The 25,004-nt window shown below is 43.2% G+C and overlaps 1 protein-coding gene across 1 annotated transcript in view; it reads left to right on the top strand.

Annotated features, from left to right (window-relative positions):
* CPNE4 (copine 4) overlaps positions 1-25,004 on the top strand; it is a gene marked incomplete at its 3' end in the record, with an annotated part of 595,946 nt that overhangs the window by 538,239 nt on the left and 32,703 nt on the right. The window contains exons 8-10 of the mRNA XM_082625196.1: positions 13,811-13,909; positions 18,089-18,175; positions 20,933-20,992. Coding sequence (XP_082481322.1) covers positions 13,811-13,909; positions 18,089-18,175; positions 20,933-20,992 — 246 coding nt within the window. The remainder of the gene's footprint in view (positions 1-13,810; positions 13,910-18,088; positions 18,176-20,932; positions 20,993-25,004) is intronic.

Here is a 25,004-nt window from a genome sequence, read left to right as displayed (position 1 = left end):
GCCTCAGTATTCACACAGAAGAAACTCATGCTGATGGGGGAGGCATATCTTTCCATCAGCCATTTTTCTCTCTGGAATGAATCTCCATAACAGTCTCAGTCTTCCTTTTGGCCACACGGGACCTGGAGTTTCTGAAGTTACAAGTAGCTGTCACAGGCAAAAGGCTAACCCTGTGGGGTGACAGTAAACTTTACAAAACAGTCCCTGCATGAGAGGGAAAATCTGACTGTGCCTCATCTCTGCTTGCTTGTGGTGAAGTCATCCCTGATCGGCTCAAAGAGGAAGACAAGTTAACAAAATAGCTGTAGTGAGGGGAAACCTGAAGAAGAGGGGAAATTGATTGCTTTAAAGGCAAGTGGCAGTAGGAAAACTTAGTGAAAGCAGGGACTAGGCAAAGGAAAAAATCATGAGTCTGGGGGGACCTAAAAAGAGGAAGCCATTCTAGATAAAGAGGAACTGACAGATTCTTCATACTGGTCACCCTCCCAAAGATCAAGCTAGATGGCAAGATGAGGCTGAATATCAAGGTACAGCCACCAACTTTAAATCTGGATCTGAGAATAAAGTCCCCATCAGTGGTGGGCCTCACACCAGCCCAGAGCAACAGTCTAGACAGGGTAGCACTGAAACATCACAAGTCAACCTTTTCATCCCACATGTAGCCTGGTGACAAGTGTTTACACAATATGATTGATCACCCTGCAGTTTGCTTTGTCAGTCAGTCATGTAGTTAATTACATGTTACTCTTGGGCACTATTATAAATAATGGTATGGCAAACAGTGCTAGGTTTAATGGTCCTTAGTGTTCAGCTATTAAATTGATGACACAGCTACATCAGTATTGATGAACAGGGATCTTCTCCATCAAAGATAATTTATATCCCTTAGCATAATGGGCTATTCTGCTCCCATTTTTGCCAAGGCATCATTCATACTGATACAGGCAATGAATACATCAATAAAGGAGGAACAAACATTTTGTTTTGTAGTTTTTTTTTTAATCCCCTGATAAATGCTGATCATAAGGAAACAGGGATTTTTGTATCGCTGACACAGAGCTTAAGGAAAATGTGAGCTCACCATAAAACTTGCCAAAACAGAAAAATAAGATGGATTCAGGAGAAAGAATTTGCATCCAAGCACAGCTTCTCCAGAATGTACTGTCCACCTGCCTAGGGCATCCTGCTTTTCCACTCACTCTACAAATACACAGCCAAGTTCCTTGACCAAGTAAGCTGTGTATTATATACTGTGTATTATGCCCTAATCTTGGAAATTATTCACAATACACATTAGCAGGACCTGGAGTAGGGGAAGGCAAAAGGAGTATTGGCACAAAATTTAAGGAAGCTGTCACTCTCAGCTTTATGCAAGTGGCAACCCTGTGCTTGTGGTGCCCTAAGAACAAATGCCTCCTTAAATTTTGTGCCCTTGATGGCTGGTTGGCCTCACGTTGGCATTTCAAAGTCTGCAATAGAGAAAACTGTTTAACTTCTATTATCTCAGCGTAACCCAAGCTTATTTGAGAATTCAGCCCTTTTTTATTTTTTATTAATACCCTATTAACCTCCCATAAACCTGGTGCTCTATGAAATGAACTTTTAAAATGCCTTGCTACCATATGGATTTTGATTTCTGCCCTTTAAAATGATAACCTTGATGTGGAGAATGCAATTTAGATGGAAACTTGGGTCCATTTATCATAAACCACCATTGAAAATACATTGACTATTATGAAAGCCAGAAAAAAAATTTTAATTTTTTTCCACTACTTTTGCTGCCTTTTAAAATAGTTATTGATGAGTCCGTTACTAGGAGGGCCTTCCTATCAGTGAATGGATGGGTTTACACCCACCCATCCATGGGTAAAGAAGATCTGTGTCATCTCCCCAGAGACAAATAAAGCTATTGCTCTGTACAGTGATAAAAATGGAATGAGAAGAAAGGTTCAATTACTTGGGTAATAAGTCTGATAAGCTAGGTCAGTGCCCCTGCTTTATACTTTCAAAATCTCAGCTCTCTGCTTGTGCATCTTGCAAATGTGTGTCTGACTCCATCCGGATGTAAAGAATAAGGTATCTTCCTGGATGACTCATAACCAAGCCCTCCTATCTCGCACGAAAGTGTTCGACTCAAAAGTCTGTCTATAATAATTATTGCTTAGAAGAGGAGAAATGATTCTCTCTGACAAGGAGAGTTTCACCAGTAGCAATTTTAGGGTAATAACTTAGTACTATTGTTGGGTTTTCTTGTTTCATGTAGGAACTGTGTAGACTCTTCCTCACACTCACTAAGTAAGCAGCATAGCTCAGGGAGGTATAGATTGACCAGGAAGGGCTGGTTCTATGTAGAAAGGCTAAGTGACAGAGGGACCCCATCACAAGGAACTAAATGAAATTAATAAAAAGTATTGGACTACCGGAAGCTTGGTTTCAAGTGTGGCTGGGGTAAATCTACACAAGACTTCAGTCAGAAGCCAGTTCCTGGATGAAGACTCAGGATCCAGACCAGGGTCAGAAGTGATGTCAGCCCACAAGAGACATGGGTGAGAGGGTCCCAAGGAGTAGCCAGGCCCTGAAGAGCATGAGCATGCAAGGTCCCCTCGTGCCCAAAGGATAAGCTGGATGCCCCAGCAAGCCAAAGAAACATTGTAAACACGGGAACAGAGCAGGGACCAGTCAGTGGTGGTGATGAGGCAGGAGGATCCAGAACAATGTTTGTGACTGGAATGCTTCAGTTATTTTATACTGTCTATTGATAGAGGGTTAGTCCAGTTTAAACTCCCAGAATTGGCTTGGGCGTGGCAGCAACAAATCTGTTTTCCATAAATCATTTCATGAGATTGGTTAGGAATGGCTCGTTTCTCCATGCTTTTAGGATCTGTTTTGTTCCCTTGTTTTAAAACCTCCAAGTCTTGAACACCTACGATGGTTCCATGGGCAATAATTAAACAAGAGAAGCAAGTAAATGAGCTTATGTCAGAAACACACTGTAATCAAGCTGCCTGGCTGCACCGGGGCTCCCTCCTGGCTGCCGCGAGCGCCACGTTGCCAGTTTGTGGTTTTCAGACTGATTAAGCCATACGAATCGAGTCATCTGTTCTTTTCTGGTCTTCAAGCGCCTTTTCCTCCTCAGGGACCAATGGAGGTTGCCTCCAGGCATCAAAGTACAGCAATCAATAAACCACGAGCAGCATGGCTCATTTAGGAATAAAGACACAGGCATTCTTCTAGAAGAAACAGTGATTACCTGTCATGAGTCTGGAGATTCACGGTGTTTATTAGAGGTCAGGAATGTGGGATTCAACATTTGACATGACCAAATACTAAACTATCCCTTGGGCCTCAAGCCTATTCTTCCTGTGATTCCTACCCAGGTGAATGGTACACTGACTGCATCACCCAAGCCAGAAGCTTGTGGGTAACATCATGAAATTTTATTGTGTATATGATTTATACTTCAACAGTTGATTAAATGAAAAAAAATATTATTAGGCATATAGGAACAAACGTTCAATAAACTTCAGTTTGCCTTTTACAATAAAAAGTCCCCATCATTTAGAAAAAAAAAAAAAAAGATGTAAGGAGCAGAGTGAGGTAAATGGCGCTGATCCAAGTCTGCAAGGGGAACTCGTGCTTCGAGATGCTTCTCCCACTGAGCACCTGGTTTGAGTTTCAGGATTAGAAGGAGCCCCATCAGTCTGGACATAGGGTGCTGATGATGAAGGTGGTGCACCCCCAGGATGAGCACAGAGCACCCACCCCTCACTGCCGCTGGACTGCATGTCCCAGATGCTCAGTGTTTCCTCTTGAGGTGGAGTCAGTGAGTGAGGGCAGGCCAGGCAGGGAAAACAGGTGGTGGATGACTATGCACAGACTCAGGTAGGGGTCTGCACCTGGAGTTAAGGCAAGCTGTTGTACCCAATGTTTAGTATGGATTTGAAAATAAAGACTGATGGTAGAGCCTACATTTCACTTGGTCTTGCTCCATCAACTAAAGCAGGACCTCTGACCTCCCCTCCACTTTAAAGTTCACTTTTCAATTATTTCTTTGAAAATATCAAGCAGGTTCTTGCACATGCTCACCCACATGTCATTTCAGCTACCTCTGGCATGGGCCATGCCCCCATCCTCTTCCTGTGCATCGCCTCCCGTTTCTGCCTCCCCTGAAGTTCACTGAGGGCCCTTCCCCACTCTCATTGTATCAGAAGCTCATGTGAAGTATTAACCCCCAGGCCAAGGGGAGTCACCTTCCACAGATACGAAAGATTTCAGCACCATTTTCTCTCCATTGCTGCTGCTGCCTTGGTACATGTGTGCTTGAGTGTATGGATGTCAAGGCTGCGCCCTCTAAGAGGCTGCCAGACATGCCTGCTGCTGCTGATGCTGCTGCTACCGCTGCCATCCTTCTGCCCTCAGCCCCCAGCAACACCCTCCCCTGCATGAAGAAACACTGAGCCCTCAGGATGCTCAAATCTGGTCCTCTTAGTACATCTAACCCCTCTGTTCTCCTGACCTACATAAGACCCTGCTATTTTGTGAAAACTTTTCTTTCAAGCTACTTTTCTACTTACAGCTCCCTCCCCAGAACTCAGACATGAATCCATAGGGGTTAGACCTGTGGAAAATTCTGAGCGACTGTCACCAGACTCTACTCAGCGTTGCCCCCCTCCTCTAAGATGCGGTTCTTTATTCTTGGGCCCATCTTGTTGCCCCACTCTCTCCTCACCTTAGGTTCAGTCCCCAGAAGATACTCAGGCTCTCATACAGACAGACGTCTGCTAGTCCTGCCCACCAGCCCAGCAAAGATGACTGCCAGGGATGCACATGGCTGAGGCCCCAGCCCTGCCCACCATTTCTGGAGCTGTACCCAGCTTCATCCCTGCTCTACTGTGAAGATTTCTGTCTTCGCTCCCTGTGGCATCCTGCTCTGCCAAACCTCAGAGGTCCAAATCAGAGTGTTCATGTTACAAATCGGGGAGCTACTTTAAATTCCCATCCAACTAGCTGAGTTGATGTTCGAAGGTTATTGCCAAGTCTGCAGTGAGTAAAAGCAATCAAGTGATGAGAAAATAATCAAAGGGACGTGGATCCTCTTCCCATGGACACACACAAGCACCAGAATAGCAAATATACATTTAATACTTTTTTTTAGATGTTTACAGTCCTGTGTAAACCATTAAACCAATTTGTGTTAAGGGTTGTCATTAAATTTTAACAAAAAAGAAGCCATTCCGAGTACTAAATTATGAATGAAATTGTCCCAAATCCCTAATCATAGCCATCCTGAAATATAATTTTATGTATTTGCCTAAAACTCCTTAAAATGATAGAAATCAGATTGCCTGATTTCCCAAAAGCTGCAGTTAGGAGACTGGTCTAGACTAAGTGATGTGAGGACACAGTTTGGTTCCTATGTTACTTATTCTGTTAGCATTTAATTTTGATGGTCTCAGTTTAAAATTCCACCTTTAAATGAGCTCAGTAAGGCCCCACCTAGATTAATCATTCTGGGCAGTCTTAGAGTGCTTATTATCAAAAAGAACATTAAAGATGTATATAAGTATATTCTTCCCTGAGAGAGGTCAGATATCCATGATTTAGTTGGTTAGTTAAAAAAAAGGAAAAGAAAAAAGGCCTACCATTGAAAAGGCACATGGCATGAGTATGTTATGAAGCTATGTGGTATAATGAAAAGGGTCCTGAGTATGGAGAAATAAATCCAGGTCCACAGCCTAATTCAACTCTTGCTATCTCTGTGCTTGGGAATAAGCCACCTTCAGTTGCTCTATTGAATTTTAAGATCACCATCTATGAAAATGGACCTGCCATCTCATGGTGCTGTTGTGAGAATCACCATGAGAAGATGAACAACTGACTTTCAGTTGTCCAAGGGGTATAAATATATCTAGTGAAAGAAAACAAAGGAAATTGTCTTTTTGTCTTGTTTATGGTTTCCTTTGCTGTGCAATAGCCTTTAAGCTTAATTAAGTCCCATTTGTTTATTTGCTTTTATTTTTGTTACTCTAGGAGGTGGGTCAAAAAAGATCTCGCGTTTTATGTCAAAGAATGTTCTGCCTATATTTCTTCTAAGAGTTTTATAGTGTCTGGCCTGACATTCAGGTCTTTAATCCATTTTGAGTTTATTTTTTGTGTGTAGTGTTAGGGAGTGTTCTAATTTCATTCTTTTACATGTAGCTGAACAGGTTTCCCAGCACCACTTATTGAAGAGGCTATTTTTCTCCATTGTATAGTCTTGCCTCCTTTGTCATAGATTAGGTGACCATAGAAAAGACAACCCTCATAATGGGAGAAAATATTTGCAAATGAAGCAACTGACAAAGAATTAATCTCCAAAATATACAAACAGCTCATGCAGCTCCATATCAAAAAACAAACAACCCAATCAAAAAATCGGTAGAAGGCCTAAATAGACATTTCTCCAAAGAAGACATACAGATGGCCAACAAACACATGAAAAGATTAAACAACATCACTAATTGTTAGAGAAATGCAAATCACTATCATTATCTCCTTTAACAGGGAGAGTAGTGAATAGAAATACAAAACATCATTAATTATTAGAGAAATGCAAATCAAAACTACAATGAGGTATCACCTCACACCAGTCAAAATGGCCATCGTTAAAAAATCTACAAACAGGGCCTCCCTGGTGGCGCAGTGGTTGAGAGTCCGCCTGCCGATGCAGGGGATACGGGTTCGTGCCCCGGTCTGGGAGGATCCCATGTGCCGCGGAGCGGCTGGGCCCGTGAGCCATGGCCGCTGGGCCTGTGCGTCCGGAGCCTGTGCTCCGCAGCGGGAGAGGCCACAACAGTGAGAGGCCCGCGTACAGCAAAAAAAAAAAAAAAAAAAAAAAAAAAAAAAATCTACAAACAATAAATGCTGGAGAGGGTGTAGAGAAAAGGGAGCCCTCTTGCACTGTTGGTGGGAATGTAAATTGATACAGCCACTATGGAGAACAGTATGGAGGTTCCTTAAAAAACTAAAAATACAACTACCATATGACCCAACAATCTCCCTACTGGGCATATACCCAGAGAAAACCATAATTCAAAAAGACACATGCATCCCAATGTTCATTGCAGCACTATTTACAATAGCCAGGACATAGAAGCAACCTAAATGTCCATCAACAGAGGAATGGATAAAGAGGATATGGTACATATACACAATGGAATATTACTCAACCATAAAAAGGAATGAAATTGGGTCATTTGTAGAGACATGGATGGACCTAGAGACTGTCATACAGGGTGAAGTAAGTCAGAAAGAGAAAAACAAATATCATATATTAACACATATATGTGGAATCTAGAAAAATGGTATAGGTGATCTTATTGGCAAAGCAGAAATAGAGACACAGACATAGAAAACAAATGTATGGACACCAAGGAGGGAAGGGGTGGGTGGGATGAATTGGGATATTGGGATTGACATATATACATTATTGATACTATGTATAAAATAAATAACTAATTAGAACCTATGTATAACTCAGGGAACTCTACTCAATGCTCTGTGATGATCTAAATGGGAAGGAAATCCAAAAAAAGAGGAGATACATGTATATGTATAGCTGATTCACTTTGCTATACAGTAGAAACTAACACAACATTGTAAAGCAACTATACTCCAATAGAAATTAATTTAAAAAAAGAAAATAAAGGGAGTAGTGTTATATTAATCAGTTATTGATAAATAATTAAGAATTTTATGACTTTAATATAATTATCTCAGACTTTGGAACAGAAAGTTGAAAAAGGAATAAAGATGAAATGCCATGTAACTAGGGAATTCTGGATCTGAAAGGACCTCAGAGAACACACTCCAGCTCCCATTCCCCAGACACCCATTTCATAGAGAAGGAAACTGAAACACAGAGATACTGAGAAGACACCCTAAGGTCTCACAGTGCTATCTGCAGAGCGAGGACAGAACTTGGCCTGCTGCTTCCCAGGCCCTGGCCCCTGTGTCTACAAAAATTAAACTGTGTCCACAATCCCATGCAGACAATCCTTTGCCTGTGCCTATGTCTACCACCACCAAACATATTACCGAGTTTGATCATCTCCTTTAATAAAAATTAACCAGTTGATTGCAGTACCTTCCCTTTGCAGTGTGGAAACAGGGCCAATCTGAGGACTGCCATCCACTCAACTCAAGGAGAAAGACCTTTTTCATGAACTCATCACAGATTTGTCTGAGTTCTTACTTGTGCCCAAGAACTGTGCTAAACCCGATAGAAAGCTGAGTACTCAGAAGTTTCCTTCAAGTAGTTGATAGAGACCAGTGGTGACCACATAGCTGGAGACACATTAAAGCAAATGTAAACAGATTGCAATGGAAACTTTGGGGGTGGTGTTACACCCCCAAACCAAGGTGTAACCTTGGTTACCAAGGAGCCAAGAGAAAGTGGACAGTGAACCCTACTTCACCTGGACAAATGACAGGTTACAATGTTAAAACATATATAAAAATTTAAAAGTCAAGGGAAGAACAGATTTCCTTTAAACATGAGAATTCTGCAGTGATGAGCTGCAGTTATGTAATTTTATAACCACAGTTTGGGTAGCTCACCCTGGCCTTCCAGAACCTGGATCACATTCAGATCCCAAGAACTCTGATGTTAAAGTCCAATTGTACTTTAAAACCCAAAATATTCCATAATAGCAGGAGATCATTCACTTCTCTGTGTCTCAGTTTCCTCATCTGTAAAGTGGAGATGACAATAATAGTGTCCCACTGATGGGGTTGCTGTGAAGATTAACTATCAGAGCATGTCAAGGGCTTAGAACAACGCCCGGGACAAAGTAAATGTTCAATAAACTTTGGCATATCAGTATGAGAAGACCGATTGTCACTGAAAACTCACTTCTTAATATGAAGGTATGAATGCCAAGGGAGAAGATGAGGGAAGGTGCGTCAGCCAGGGTTAACCAGAGAAACAGAACCAGTGGAAGATAGACATTAAGAGATTTATTGCAAGGAATTGGCTTATGCTAGTGTGCGGGCTTGCTGGACAAGTCTGAAATCCCTAGAGCATACCCTCAGGAAAGGCAGGCTGGAACTCTCAGGCTAACTGAAGTTAAGTTATGGTCCAAAGGCAAAATTTCTCCTTCCTCAGGGAAGCCTCATTCTGCTCTTAAGGCTTTCAGTGGATTGTATCAGACCTACCCAGATTATTAAGGAAATCTCCTTTACTTTGAGATTTCTTAACAGCTTTATTTAATTGATTACATAAAGAACTGTACGTATTTAATGCATATAATTTGATGAGTTTGGACATATGCAAACTCATATGCATATGAGTTTGCACCTGTGAAACTGTCACCAGAATCAAGGTAACAGACAGATCCCACATGTCCCAACATTTTCTTATGTCCTTTTGACTTGTTTTGTGATAAAAACACATAACTTGAGATCTACACTCTTAACAAGTTTTGAAGTGCACAACACCATATTACAAACTATAGGCACAATGTTGTACAGCAGGTCTCTAGAACTTACACATCTTGCATGACTGAAACCTTACACCCATTGAACAAAAAGACCCCAATGGCCCCACCCCTCAGCAACCTCTATTATATTCTCTGCCTCTATGAGTTTGACTGTTATAGATGCCTCATAAAAGTGGAATCAGGCACTAGTTGTCCGTCAGTGACTGGCTTATTTCAGTTAGCATAATGTCCATCCAAGTCACAAATGGCAAGATTTTCTTCTTTAAGGCTCAATAATATTCTATTGTATGTATATACCACATGTTTTTTAGTCATACACTTGGGTTATTTTCATATCTTGGCTATCGTGAATAATGCTGCTGAAGTTAACATGGGAATGAAGATATCTCTTCGATATCCTGACTTCAGTTCTTTGGATGTATACTCAAAAATGAGATTGCTGGATCATATAGTAGTTCTATTTTTAATTTTTTGAGAAACCACTATACTGTTTTCCATAGCTGCTGCACTGTTTTATATTCCCACCAACGGTTACAAGGGCTCCAATTTCTCCATATCTTTGCCAACAATTTTTATCTTTTGTGTTTTTTTTAATAATTGTCATCCTAATAGATATGAGGTGATATCTCATTGTCATTTTGATTTGCATTTCCTGATAATTAATGATGTTGAGTACCTTTTCATATACCTGTTTGCCATTTGTATATCTTTTTTGGAGAGACATCTGTTCAAATCCTTTTACCATTTTTTAATCAGGTTATTGGGGTTTTTTTTTTTTTTGCTATTGAGTTGTAAGAGTTCCTTATACATTTTGGAAATTAATCCCTTATCAGATATACAGTTTGCAAATATTTTCTCCCATTCTGTAGGATGCCTTTTCATTTTATTGATGGTTTCCTTTGCTGTGCAGCAGATTTTTATAGCTCCTGTAGGAGTTTGATATAGTCCCACTTGTCTGTTTTTGCTTTTGTTGCTTGTGCTTTTAGTATCATATCCAAGAAATCATTGCCAAGATGAATGTCAAGAATATTTTCCTCTGTGTTTTTTTTTTCTAACAGTTTTACAGTTTCAAGTCTTATGTTTAAGTCTTCTATCCATTTTGAGTTGATTTTTGTGTATGGTGTAAGGTAGGGATCCAATTTCATTTTTTTGCTTGTGGATATTCAATTTTCCCAACATCATTTGTTGAAGAGACTCCCTTTTCCCCATGATGTATTCTTGGCACCCTTGTCAAGTATCAATTGACCATATGTGTATGGTTATTTCTGGGCTATCTGTTCTGTTCCATTGGCCTATAGATCTGTCTTTATGGGAGTACCATGATGTTTTAATTCCTATGGCTTTGTAATATATTTTGAAGTGATGTCTTCAGCTTTGTTCTTTTTCTCAAGATTGCTTTAGCAATTCTGTGTTGACAAAATTCAACACTTTGTCATGATAAAAATGCTCAACAAACTAGGAATTACCTCAACATAATAAAGGCCATATATGACAAGTCCGCAGCTAATATATTACTCAATGGTAAAACTGTTAAAGCTTTTTCATTAAGAATAAGACAAGAATGCCCTCTCTTGCCACTTCTTTTCAACATAGTGCTGAAAGTCCTAGTCAGAGCAATTAGACAAGAAAAAGAAATAAAATCCATCTTTGTCACTTTCTAGATGTCTAGTCAAGTCACTTGACCTCTCTAAGCCTGTGACTGATACCTATGAATGGCAATAATAATATTGTCATTTCAGGGTTATCATACAGGATTAGAGACCATAAACACAAATGGCCTGGGTTCATAAGAGATGATCATTTAGGACAAGCTCCAAAATTTAACTTCTTTTAGTTCAAAGATTACCTATTGTTAACTGTGTGGTGTTGGAAAACTTACTTCACCTCTCTGTGTCTCAGTTTCCTCATCTGTAAAATGAGCATAATGAAAAATTGTTCTGGGTATTAAGTGAATTTACATATGTAAAGTGTTCAGAACAGTTTCTGGTACATAGTAAGCACTATATATGTTGTAATTATTATAATTTGCTGTTTTGTGGTTGGCAGAGGGAATTAAGTAGGCAGGAAACCTGGACTTTCGTCTGCACTGGGTGAACTTGCAGGAGTCACTTCCTTTCTCTTCCATTAATTTCCTTCTCTGTAAAATGAGGGAGTTGACAAGACCATCTGTCGAGCTCAGACATTTTAAGATGATATACCTAAACTACACTGTGAGCTGTGGGAATGTGGAAGGCCTCCTGACTTGTAGATGGTTTTGAGCTGCCGCTCTGTCACCAATCTGTCAAAGTTTCCTTATTGATTCACACCAAGAACCTGCCTCGGTCTCAGCTTTTCTGCAGGGCAGTTGATCTGTTTACTTTTCACCATGACATGTTCCTCTGTCAGCTGTATCAGAGCTATCATAAGCCAGCTTCATGGCAGGGAGAGAAAGACCGTGGTTTTATTTTTCTGCCTCACCGTGTCTTCTTTCCTCTGGGACCCTTCTGAGAAAGGTCCAAACAGAATTCTGCAACTGCCATGATGAGAAATGCCACCAATTTAAGAAGCAGGGCCCGTGTAAACAGCGGTGCCTGCCCCCCAGGAGGCCAGGCCTGGAGCCCTGTTGGGCCTGACTCATCATCCAGCCCAGGGGGATTCTGCCCCAGAGAGAACAAACGTCCTGAGTGTTATGGTGGCAGGTGGAAGGAGGGCAGTAACTAACCAAAGCATGACGGGAAATCTAAGAGAAGGCAGAGATGACAGATAGGTGGTTTTGCTTGAGATTTGGTGACAAACCAAAGTACTACATACATTCCCTCTAGCTTTTCCTATATTCTAATGAAGAGATTAAAAGAAACACAAGGGAGTGTTGAAAAGACTGTTTTGGCCCCTTTGCCTTTTTATCTGCTTCCCCCCAAGATAGAAGACTGAGTATCTAAGTGTCACACTCAGATATCCCAGGGCTGTGTTCACTACTGGGCACAGTTAAGAGCCTGAGAGGCAAGGTCCCAGAAACACACTTCCTTCTCTTTCTGTGCCCAGGCCGGGCAAGCTTTCTTTTGCTTCTGGCTCCAGGTAATGACTGTGTGAGTGTCAGGGTCAGTAAGGAGAGGCTGGCAAATAGAGAGAAAAACCCCTGTTGTGAGTAACTGAGATCAGTAGACAAGTGTTTGACAGTGTGATGTTCACAGTGCACATCCTGAGTGATGTTTCCCACTGGGTGGATGTTGATACAATCCACTGTGACAGAAAATAAATGAGTAGGAATAAGTTTGGGGGGGGTGGATTATGTTTCATTTGGGGCATATTTCATTTTAGGTCTGTGTGGTATCCCACAGGTCAGAAAATAGATTTACAAACCAGGTTTTCCAGGCCGGACTGGCCAGTGGGGTCTTCATCCCAAGAAAGAACTAGGCTGCCCCTTGAACCCCAATATTCTAGGGAAAACCTCTGAGTAAATGTCTCCTTGCTGCCTCGATCTTATCTGACTTCTGGGGTTCCTGGCTGCAGATCCCTGGTTTTAGATGTAGAAGTGATATCTGAAGTGCTTGAAACCTTAGTCTAACCTCCACCCTAGAAAAAATGGGGACTCCCTCTTCATCTAAAGATGTGTGACCAAGCAGAGGGATGGCTACTGATTTAATCTGCATCACACTGCAAAGTGTTACTTGCAAGCCCAGAAGTTAGCCTTAGCGGTGTTAGATGGAGCCCTCTTGTTGGAAGGTCGCATCTTACGTGTGATGGACACCTGCTTTTTACCAGTGTAACTCACCTCTCACTGTTCTTCGCCGATTTTTCCTGTGGGTACAATTAAAGATCTCACTTTTTGCTCTCTTACTTGTTTTTCTTAGCATCGCTCTTTTGCCTTCAGAAAAAAAGAAAAGAAAATGTGATTCATATGGTCAAATCATTAAACATAAGCTGCCACTGTGGAAGCTACAGGCATGGACTCAGGCACCTGATTCCAGCTGTAAACCACAGAGGCTCTCTGCTGCGGGAGAAACAGCACTGGAATTAGAGTCAGGATACCTGCCTTCAAATCCCAGGTTTTTCATTCACTGGATGATCCCTTTGTCAAGTGACTTATCTCCTTTTGGTCTTACTGGCCTTACCCGAAAAATGGGCAAATTATTAGTCACTGCTGCATCACAGGGCTGCTTGAAGATTATGACAAAAAGTCTAAGTAAAACCAATATAAACCAGAGGGATACCTCTTCCCACATGCTGTCATCCTAGAATTTTGATCCAGACCAACTGTCGTTCATCAAGTCTTCCTCATAAAGTTTGCATTGCCTTCAGCTGCTGTGGATGAATTCTTAAGTTTAAAAAAAAATACTTATTTTCTCTTGCAGTGCATAGTATGGGACTGGGACTCCAATGGCAAACATGACTTCATTGGAGAATTTACCTCAACATTCAAGGAGATGAGAGGAGTAATGGAAGGAAAACAGGTACGTGGTAAGCCCTTCATGGCAGTTCCCCCAGACTCGCCTCTCACAATGCCTCCTTAGCACCCAGCTATACACCGAGCAGCTAGAGGTGAGACATTAATACATGATTAAACGTGGCCAGGAGGGAGCATGGTGGGAACTGAAATCTGGGTTCTACTGCCAACCCAGCTCATAGCAATTGGTTGTGACTTTGGACAGGACCCTGCTCCAAGGTGGTACAGTTTCTCCACTGGCAAAATGGAGAAGTCAGATGAGAAAGTTTCTAATTTCCTTTAGCTGTGTAGCCTTGGACAAGTGACTTAATCTCTGTGTGCCTCAGCTTTCTCACCTAAAAAAAAATGAAGGTGATAATGGTACCTACCCAGTAGCATTCAGTGAAGATTAAATGAGATAATTCATGATACGCACTTGGCAGGGTGTCTGGAACTTCCAAAATATGTGCTGGTGTTATTATCATGTTACAGTATTCTTTCTAGATCTACATTTCCTTGACCTTGTGGCATTAATTACACATTTAATGCTTTGGGCAAATTATTTGATTACTCCAAATTTTTATTTTGGGCACCAGATTTTCATCTAGTCTCACCATTTCACTCTTACACTCTTGATACCAGACATAAACCCAAACACTACCACATACCACAGGGGTACATAATGGATTTCATTGCATCACACAGAAGCCTACACCTCCTCTGTGTATCTCTCAGACACCCATACTCTGATGGATACATACATACATCTATTGGTCAGTTGCTGTCGTCTGGACCCTGATCACGTAACTTCTTCTCTGATCTGTTCAGGATTCACCCTCCCAGTGTCAGCCGCAGAACCTGAATCTCTTTGGCTGAGGGATTTCTGTGGCTGCTGGAGCCTGCTCTACCCACGCCTACTGCAGGCTGGACATGTCGGGGGATTCATACACATTTCAGGGACCAGCCCTCAACAAACTGCTAGTGGGAGATGGGATATAAATACCCCAGCTCTCTTGCCCTTCAGGCGGCAAAACTCTGAGGCATGCTCTGTGAAGTTGCCCAGAGTTCCCCAGCAGGAAGCAGCCCTGGTTGCCCATAGGGTTACCTGAATGGATCACGTACCCCTTTTTGGCTGCTTCCCTATTTCAATTCCCCACTCTTTTATTGTTCCTTCCTGGTATTACCTCTCAGATGAATTACTTGGACTTAAATCCTTGCCTCGGCTTTAGCTTCTGGAGGAAGTCAAACCAAGCTACCTGCCATCCTTACTCTGGGAGCCACTGTCCCCATAGAACAAAAAGGAGTGACAGCAGAGAAAGACTTTTTCCCCTAAAGACCCTGTGCCTGGCCTGCTCAGAAGTGCTGTTTGGGGAAGATTGTCCCAACTCACTGTTCAAGTTTCTCCTTTCACATGAAGTCAAGATGTAACCAGACTGGATGGAAATAAACTAATATTCTTTAGAACCAGAGGCTTAATCTGAATCAGACCATTTGTTGAATACCTCCCTTTGGCCTGAAAAGTCAAGGGCAGCTTTCTGCATAGCTCCCACAACCTGCTATATACACTGTTACATACCCAGCATTTCAGGAAACTTGTCAGACACACAGAGACCTTCACCCACGAGCAGGCTTGCAGAGTTTCAGGGGTACAATGAAAACGAACACTAAACTATAAATAAAGTCACTACCCAAATAACTAGGAATTTATCCAGAGACGTTGTTGCTTCTTTGAAAGTACAAGACCAGGCTCTGTTGAGCTAATAAATCAATGACAGTTATCCATACCACCCAGTAGAGTTCTAAAGAGTTTTACGAAGTTTTGCCTTGTTCTGCTTTACAAATAGAAATAGCCAAACCAGTAAACATGGGAAACACTTCATCTTTAGCATCCTAGGAGGATATCACAATTGAAGCATACATACATCACAACTGAAGCATGCTGAAGTCTGATGCTTTCAAACAAACAGAAGTGAATCTTGAAGTCCCTCTGAGGAAATGGATGATATGTTACTGTACTTTTCTGTATCACTGAGACACCAGAAAGATTTTGGTACAACCACTCGGTCCCTATTCTGGCACGTTTGCACCCAGGGAACTGTTCTATTATTTATTGACTCCACTAACATTTACTGAGGAGCACCTGCTAAGCGTCAGGCTCTAGGTGTGACATGAGTGTGCATCAGAGTAAAATATAAATATGAATCAAGTAAACAAAATATGTAATTATACATTGTGACAAATGCTATAAAAAAACTGAAACAGTTTAGTTATAAAGGTATAACATAGAAGAGATCAGCTGAAAAGGTGACATTTAACTTGAGGGCCCTTAAAGATGAAGTGAAGCCAACCATGTAACAAGCAAGGGAACAGTATTTCAGGCTGAGGGAACAACATTGCAAAGTACTGAGTCAGGAAAGACCTTGGTGTGATTAAGGATCTGGAAAGAGACCAGTGTACCTGGATCAGAGAAGGTGAGGGAGCCATGCATGAGATGTGGTTAAGGACAGAGGCCGAGGCCAGGAAAAGCAGATTCTGATAGCTCGGAGAAAAGAGTTTCAATTTTCCTATAAATGTACTGAGAGCACACTGAATCCACAGTCTCCAATTTAGTAGCTACTGGCTACATACACCTATTTCAGTTTCAATTTTAGTAAGTTTAAGTTACATTAAGTTAAAATTTCAATTCCTCCACCTCTTTCTCTCTCTCTCTCTCTCTCTCTCTCTCTCTCTCTCACACACACACACACACACACACACACCCCAAGTGCTCGTGTGGCTAGTGTCTTCCACATTGATCGGTGCAGACATGAAATGTTCCCATCATTGTAGAAAGTTCTATTGGGCAGTGCTGCAAAGGGGTCTAGGCTGGAGAATGACATTACTTTTTTAAAGATTACTCTGGCTACTGTGTAGATAATCAATTACAGAGAGAGACAAGAGAGTGAGGCAGGGAGATCTGTTAGGAGGCTACTACCATAGGCAGGACAGGAGGTCGGCAATCTGGGCTGAGTTCCCCTGGGAAACTTCTCTCTGTTCCAAATGAGACTCACTCTTGCACTTGTGCCTACACATCTGAGGTAGCTGAGATGTTTCTCCACGTGCTCTTTCATCCTCCAGGACACAAGCTTAAGCTAATACATGGTGAAAATGTCCCAGCAGCAAGAGGAGGGCAAGCCCCAGTGCACAGGGGCTTGTCAAGTCTCTGCTCATATCACTTTTGCTAACGTCCCATCAGTCAAAACAAGTCACCTGACTAAGCTCAGAGTCATTGTGCACTGGGAGGAATGGGTCATTGGCACCAATGCTCTATCAGTCTACCCACTCACATCTGCCTCAGAAATTGCTTCATTTTCAGATACTTCCAATTGTCAGAGAGTGAAAATTTGTCTTCTGAGTAGAAATCCAAGGATCTACTCCCATAGGATAGTGGGCAGGAGCATTCCATGACTTTTGGATGTTTGACTTTGTCAGTGGTCAAGATGCAGTTGGCTTTGTTCCCTGAAACCTTCTGTAGGCTGGAAGGGTTGAGATCTGTTCACCCTTTAGCTCCCAGCTACCTCCTCAGTTCTGATTCTACCCCTCACAGAAGCCTCTCTGGCAATCTAATGTGCCACCGTTGTGACTGTGTCAATCCATTATTTTAGTTCTCTGTGAAGTTAAGCAAACTTATCATCATCCCCACCAGCTGCCTGTAGCCAGTATTCAATGTCCCTCAGTTTTCCTACCTCTTAAGTCAATTCCCAGACACTAAGACTCAGCATTTGGGCTACTCAGCTGTGTGTCCCCAGATCTCTCCTTCCCTCTGCTGCTTAATTTGATCCCATTAATAGCAAGCATTTATAAGTGTCAGGCACTGTCCTAAATGTATTACAGGGGTTAATCATTCAATCCTCACAGTAACCCTATGACATAACTACAATTATAAGCTCCATTTTACAGAGGAGACATGCAAGGGATAGAGGAATCAAGTAATTTGCCTAAAATCACACAGCTGGAAAATGGAGGAGCTGGGATTCAAACCAGGCAGAGTAATGTCAGAGTCTCCCACTGCACCACTCCTCCTTACTGCCCCTCCAGATGTGAGGGGATCAGCTAGAGACCATGGGTCAGCCCTCAAGTCCATCTGCAACAGTGCCCAGGGGCCTCGTCACAAATGACTCCACTTCTTCCTGAGCTGGCAATCATGCTATAACCTTTCTTGTTTCAGGTGCAGTGGGAGTGCATCAACCCCAAGTACAAAGCCAAGAAGAAGAATTATAAGAACTCGGGCATTGTGATTTTGAATCAGTGCAAGGTATATACATAGTCCTTGTCTTCCAGGGGTATGAAGCTAAGGCTGTCTGGGAGGAAGGTTGTGTGGACAGAAGGAGAGAGTGTCAAAGAGATATGATCTTTTTTAAACAAAAATCAGAAAGTCAAGGTATTAATGGACATACATTGTAAGCATGGATTGTCTTGGAGCTGTGGTAGGCCAATGTCACCATCCCCTCCACAAGGACAGTCCTGCCCCCAAAGATAGGAGAGTTCTGGTCTGCCCAGGGCAGCACCAGAGGGAGGTCCCCAGAGCGGGTCACCAACATTTCTAAAGCACCTACTCTGTGCCTATCCCAGAGTTTGGTGCTTTATATGTGGCACCTCCCCCATGCCGAGAGGGTACCATGAAAATAAGACAGTGGGGGAAGGTTAAAGGGCCTAAAAATTCCTCCCAGAGGGGCTCTAACTTCGCAGAAAATCCCATCTGGGAATAATTTTGCCACTGGTTGAGTACTTACTATGTGAAAATAACTATAATGCGTTCTGTTTACTCTTACCACAACCCTGAGATTTCTACTTTCAAATGAGATTGTATAACCAGTTCGTCACACACATGGTAAGTTTAAGAGCTGAGATTTTAGTCTCCGTCTGTCTGACTCCATAACATAAGACTTATGTGCCATCCAGTTTCTCTCTCTATATATCAGGTTCCTTCACTCAGAGTTGGCCTTTCCTGGCTGCCAGGAGCTGCAGGAGCTCATCCTTACATAACAAGAGAGTAAAGGAAAAGACTGATGGGTCTGGCTTAGGTCACATGCCCACCCCTTGAAACAATCACTGGAACTAGGAGATAAGGCTTATGATTGGCCGTCTGGGGTCACTGTTTTAATAATGGCTTTTTTTCTGTATTTTATGATGCTTTGACATCTTGGGGCCTTGCATACTGGGGAGGAACTGCCCCTCCCAGGGTTACCTAATTCCTAAAGGTAGCAATCAACTTGCCTGTGAGCCTGTCTTTGACATGCAGACCAATCCATCCAGAGCCTATACCCCCAGCCACCCCCTTTCCTGAACTCTCACACACCAAGCCAATATTCTGCCTACCCTGTATCACCCCAGAGCCAGGTTTCAGACAATTAGAGACCATCCCTATCACCCAGAGCCTCGTAAGTTACTCAAACTTTTGAATCCTAAACCTGCTTAACTGCTTACCTTGCTTCATGCATTCCTTCCCACAAAAACCATGATAAAGATTTTTGCCTGTGATTTCCCCTCATTCCTCTTGCCTCCTGACTGACCCTAGTGCTTCCCCGTGTGGCCCCCTTGTGTGGCAGGACATGCCTCCTGTCCCTTGGGGAGCTGTGAGTAATAAACTCTTCCTTCAAAGGCAGTTGTCTCTGGTCATCTTACCTACCTGTACAGACCAAATCCTGGTACATTCAGAATAGACCTGTGACCATCTCCGTGCCCATAGCAGCAGGAGAAAAGAAGATCTAGATGAGCCAGGTCAACTGTCCATCTCTGTAAGGTGATTGTGTACATATCTGTTTTGATCTAAGAGTCTGGCACTCAGAGGCCATGGTGATCGAACTCATTTTTTTGGTGTACAGACAGTAATAGGGTATCCCAACTATCAGGCAAAGCATCGCCATAAGGAAGCCAGGAGCAGGCACTATTCTGGGAGCCCAGTAAATATCAGCCCTGAGACAAGTCTGCCAATAGATGTGTGCCACCTGGAGGTGGTGCCTGGAAACACTACCGTGGGGTTTTATGGGTCAGTCTCTGAGAAGCTGCCCTGAGCGTCAAATGGAGTCTGAGAAGTGAGGGTCAAAAATCAGCTAGTAGTTGTCCTGGTAAAAGTATCCAGATTGTGAGCTCAGTGGCTGCAGGTACCATGCCTGTTTCTCACATCCCTGTATCCCTAGCATCCAGTGCATGGTGGGGGCTTAATAAATCCTTGTTGAATAAATAAGTAGATGAATGTCACCAAGACTCAAGCATCAGAATCATAATGAAGCAGAAATTAAGACTAGAAATCAGTAAGGTGTGTGAGAACACAGATGCCAGGGGTTGGGAAAAAAGCAGGGACCCTGCTGATTTCCAGCCTAGATTTTATAAAGATGGACTGTGCAGTCAAGACCGCCATCATTTGAGTTCCACCTCCATCATCTTAGCCTCAGTTTCCTCATCTATAAAATGGGCACAATAATAACAATAGCATCACATTCACAGGCTTGTTCTAAGAATTAAATGAGGTAATGTATGTTAAGTGGTTGGCATACAGTAAGTGCTCAATAAATGTTAATCCTTGTTGCTCATGGCATGGAAGGAATCTCACTAGCTGGCAGCTAACAGTAAAGACCTTCTCAGGTAATTGTGATCTTGAAGCTGCCCATCTTGATTACTGTGGTGTTAGGAATGTTACCAGAACTGGGACTTAGACATGGGCAGCAAGACTGAAGCCAAGTGTGAGACTTCATTCATTTCAAACCAGTGGTGACCCTTGAAAACACAGTATTAGTCTCACCCCAGAGGCAGAGGCTGATTAAAATCATGTGTAAACGAAAAGAGAGGGTAGCAGGGGATGGATGGCTGCAGCCCTTACAGGCCCATCTAAATTCAGCATTACTTTCTTTCTCTCCTTTCATGGAACAAAATCAGCTGACCCATCTTTTTCCCACAGATCTTTCTCTGCTTTTTCCTCTACATCAGCATAACCCCAAAGTCTAGGCCTCTAATCTATAGGTACACAGATCATACTGTTTCTAATACAGTTTCCTCTCTTCCTCCCGTGCAGATCCACAAGATGCATTCTTTCTTGGACTACATCATGGGTGGCTGCCAAATCCAGTTTACAGTGAGTTGTTTCCATATTTGTCCTTGTTCAGGAATAAGGTTGGGGAGTGGTGCTGGGTGTGGGGCACAAGGAAACAAAAGTCTGTTAAGACCCTGGGTCAGCTTTGCTCACGTCTCACCACTGAAATATCATACAGTAACATACAAGGAGGTCATACTTCTGTTTTCCTCAGTGAGTATGGTTTTCAGCGTCATGTCAGGAAATTCCTGCCATTCAACCTCAAGTGGTTCGGGCAACCAGCCTAATGCTTTCCGTTCTTTCCATGACTATGTGAGGCAGGAGGCAGTGGGTGGGTTGCCAGGTGCCATCACTGCTTGAAAAGGGTGGGGGAAGTGAGCCACGCTTGCTCATCCCACTGGACAACTGCAGACGTCTTGGTTGTTTTCGTGTGGCCAGACCACCAGCATCCATGTCATGCCCAATGGTCAGTGCCAAGAGTAAACCATCCAAATGGTTCATCGGTCAATGAGAAAGCGAATTCCAAAAGATTGGGGAACCAGTCTCGCAAGGTTGAAAAATAGAATGAGTGAGTGGATTGAGGATCATCTCCTACATGGAATCTGTAAGCCCATGGGATTTGCACACTCCTAATACATATTGGCGGGTCGGGGTGGACTGGGTCTTTCTTAAGTGCCTGGGTAGGCCAAGGTTGTGAGTCCATCCTGCCCTGGAACAATTTGCTTTCAGTGGCTTCATATTCAAAATCCTACTAGGTTTAGGCAGACATGACCTGCAGAAAGAGAATACCCAGATGACAAGGAATAGATCTGCTAAAACCTATGGAAAATCAACGTGGATGTAAACAAGAGGAGCCCAATTTGTGCAGCACTTTTTCCTCATCTTGCAAAAGTGTACTCGTGAAATTCAGCCCTGTTTAACTCCCTAGACAGGCTCAGTCATGTGAGGAAGGCAAAGAAATTGATTTGAGCCCAAGAAAGTAGACAGGAGCAATGTATTCCTGAGACTAGGGATAGTGGTACCCAAAGGACTAGAAGGGGGTTCCCCGAGGGGTTGAGATAAGGCATCTCCCTAGATAGAGGCTGTCCTCTGCTATAACCTCAGAGGAGTCTATCTATGTCCTGCCTAAGCTCAGGCCATTGTTCATTTGCCCCTGAATACTTACAGGAGTTAATTATAGATTTTGGTCATTTCTTTGAAGTCTAAGTTTCTCTAAAGACACACCCACACAACACCCACACAGCACCCACCCCTTCCTCCCCCCCCCCACCATATACACACTGGCATGTTTAGAAGGTAGCAAACATGTGCATTGTGGGCACACACCCCTGCCTCCAGCTGTCCAGGGCAAATGGAGGTGGAGGAGCCAGCAGTGTCACAGAGGAGAAAGTGTCCCATGATCTTAGGCAAAGGAATGATGCAGAAAACTATTTATAGATTCTTCAAGGGAAAGCTCTATCAATTTGGGTCTGTTTTAGATTCTATAGATCCCATGCTTTTGAACAACTCTTTATTCAACCTTCAGGGACTTGCTTTGCCCTTGGAGTTGGGCTACAAAGAATTGGCCCCAGGGAAAACTGAAGTTTGACCCCAGAATGTTTCCAGCTCTACACCCTGGCTCATGAAGGGGAGGGGAGGGGAGATCGTGTGGCTCACCTGACAGGAGGATTGCTCTCCTGGCTTTGTTTTCCCCTCCTTCTCACTTTTGCTGACGCTCCCCAGCTGGAAGGGACCACCTCAGTGGTTCTCACTACCACTTTCCCAGCCCCAGCTTCTCAGCCATCCAGGGTCCATGGACCGACCTACGGGAGGTCTGGAGCAAGTCTGGAGTAAGACACGTGAACAGGGGGAGCATGTGCAGATAAATGCCGAGGAGACCAGACCATCAGCAGTGCCTGCAACAAAGCCCTTCCTCCTGGAGGGCTCCAGGCCGAGGACGCAGGAGAAGGTTGCTAGGTGTTCTATTATGAGCTTTCTATTAAAGAAAACATACCAGCCACCTCATTGTCATGTTCCTCTAAAATTAAGTCAGCTTTCCCATTATTAGTTTCTTATTACTCAAGCAGTGCCATCTAATGTAAATGGTAAGCTGTAATACAAACTATTAATAATTAACATGTCTTAATAAATTTGGTATTTATTATATGCTCAATCATTTTATTGAGGCCATCTGGAAAAATGAAGGGAATGTGGCAGAGGGATGAGAAATGAGAAGAGGGCTTCCTGGCGTAGAGACAGGCAGAGCAGAGGGAGGGAGGAACGAGGTTCCGTTGCAGTCACCCCACCCCTGAGCTCTCCAGAGTTGAAATCTCCCACTGGTGCAGAGGATGGCCTGAGATTCCTAAGCAGGCCCAGGAGCTTCATCCAGGATAAGCCTCCATCTCCCTGGAGACAGACCTTCAGGAGCCAGCAGTGGAATACACTTCTGCATGTTTCCTCCCCTCCTCAGGCTTCTCGGCCCTGCCCCTGTGCCCAGGAGGACTTCCTCTTCGGGTGCATCGGCCGGACTCCCCTGCTCATGGATTTTGGTTGGATTTGACCAATGGTAGGCAGCAGCCAGAGGTCAAACAATAGGAGGAGAATGAAGTTGGGGCACTTCTTCCCCACTCTCTACCCACCAGGCTGCTGTTTGGCAGTGACCACGTTCCTCTACAGAAGGACACAGTTCCCTTCAGGTGGCCTGCCCTGCAAACACTACTCTTACTCGGTTCTACTAGCTGCCCCTCTTGACCCTTTCTACTCAGCCTCCCTTAATATTTTAGAATTGTCCTTTTATTAAATTCTTCTCAATCATCCCTTTTGAGTGGACCATTTTCTTCCTGTCAAGACTCTGACCAATACACACTACAAACAGTGGTGAGAAGAAAGCTTTTGCACCTTCCACTGACGCCTGGACCTCCTGGTTCCACCTTAAGAATATCAAGAGCAGAGCATCTTTCCCTTCAGGCAGTAGGCTGATATAAGTTGCTCAGAATACTTCTGTTGAATGGTGGTGGATCAAAGCGTAAATCTTCAAGAAGAGATAAGGCTTAGGGAAAAGAAGAAATTGGATAAATAAATGTGATACTATGTTTTTGCTTTAAAAAGCACCCCTGTGAACTTAAATATTTATGCATCCATATATTCTGATGATAAATACTGAAAGCTTACATGGGTTAATGTGAATATGCAGGATATATTTAGGGGATTGTTGGGGAAATGGTTTAGATTGAGAATTTGAAGGGCTTTGAAGTTTGAGGTAATTAGGTGGATGTGGGAATGTCCAGAAGACTCTTGGGCAGGACTCGGGAGCAATCAGGCACAGGCTTTAGGGAAGTAAATCTGGGAGGGCTTCATGAAAGGGACTCTGAAAGAACACATTAAAACCCACTGTAGCCGTCCTGGTGATGGGTAGTAAGAGGTAACTAGAGGGGCAGCAGTAGGAAGGGGCACTGTGGAAAGAGCGTCTACTAGCCTTGACTTATGATACAGGAGGAGACAGAAGGCACAGGAGAATGATGAGTCCAGGATGAATCAAATCTTTTGTGCCTGAAGACAAAGCATGGCAGTCCCATTCACAGAAATATGGAAATCAAGAGGAGCTGCCAGACAACAAGATGAACTTCCTCATGGATGCGGTGGAAGTATTTTCAAGTATCCCAATGGAGATAGCATTTATAAGTACGGACCTCAGTTTCAGGAGAGAGGTGGAAACTGCACATACATGTGTCTGGAGGAGATGGCTAAAGAGAAAAATACAGAAAGACAGGGGGCCTGGTGACAGAATATTGTGGAAGATCTGCATTTGTCAGCAGGGGAAAGAGGGGCAAACAGTAAAGAGATGCCAGAGGGGGAGGTCCCAGAGGAGACAGTAACTCAGATGATCAGGAGGAAGTGTTACAGGATCAGGGGCAATAATCTCATATGCTAAAGAGAAGATAGAAGGTGAAGAATGAAAAACGGTGACTGGGCCACGTGATGAGTAGGCACAAATCATCTTCAGGAGAGCAACGTCAGCAGAATGAGACAGGAGACCCAGGAGGTGGGGTGTAACATACGGTGAGGAGGTGAACAC

The sequence above is a fragment of the Mesoplodon mirus genome (genome assembly GCF_964341445.2).
Source record: "Mesoplodon mirus genome assembly, chromosome: 6".
Classification (NCBI taxonomy): Eukaryota; Metazoa; Chordata; class Mammalia; order Artiodactyla; family Ziphiidae; genus Mesoplodon; species Mesoplodon mirus.
This window is presented reverse-complemented; position numbering and strand designations above follow the sequence as displayed.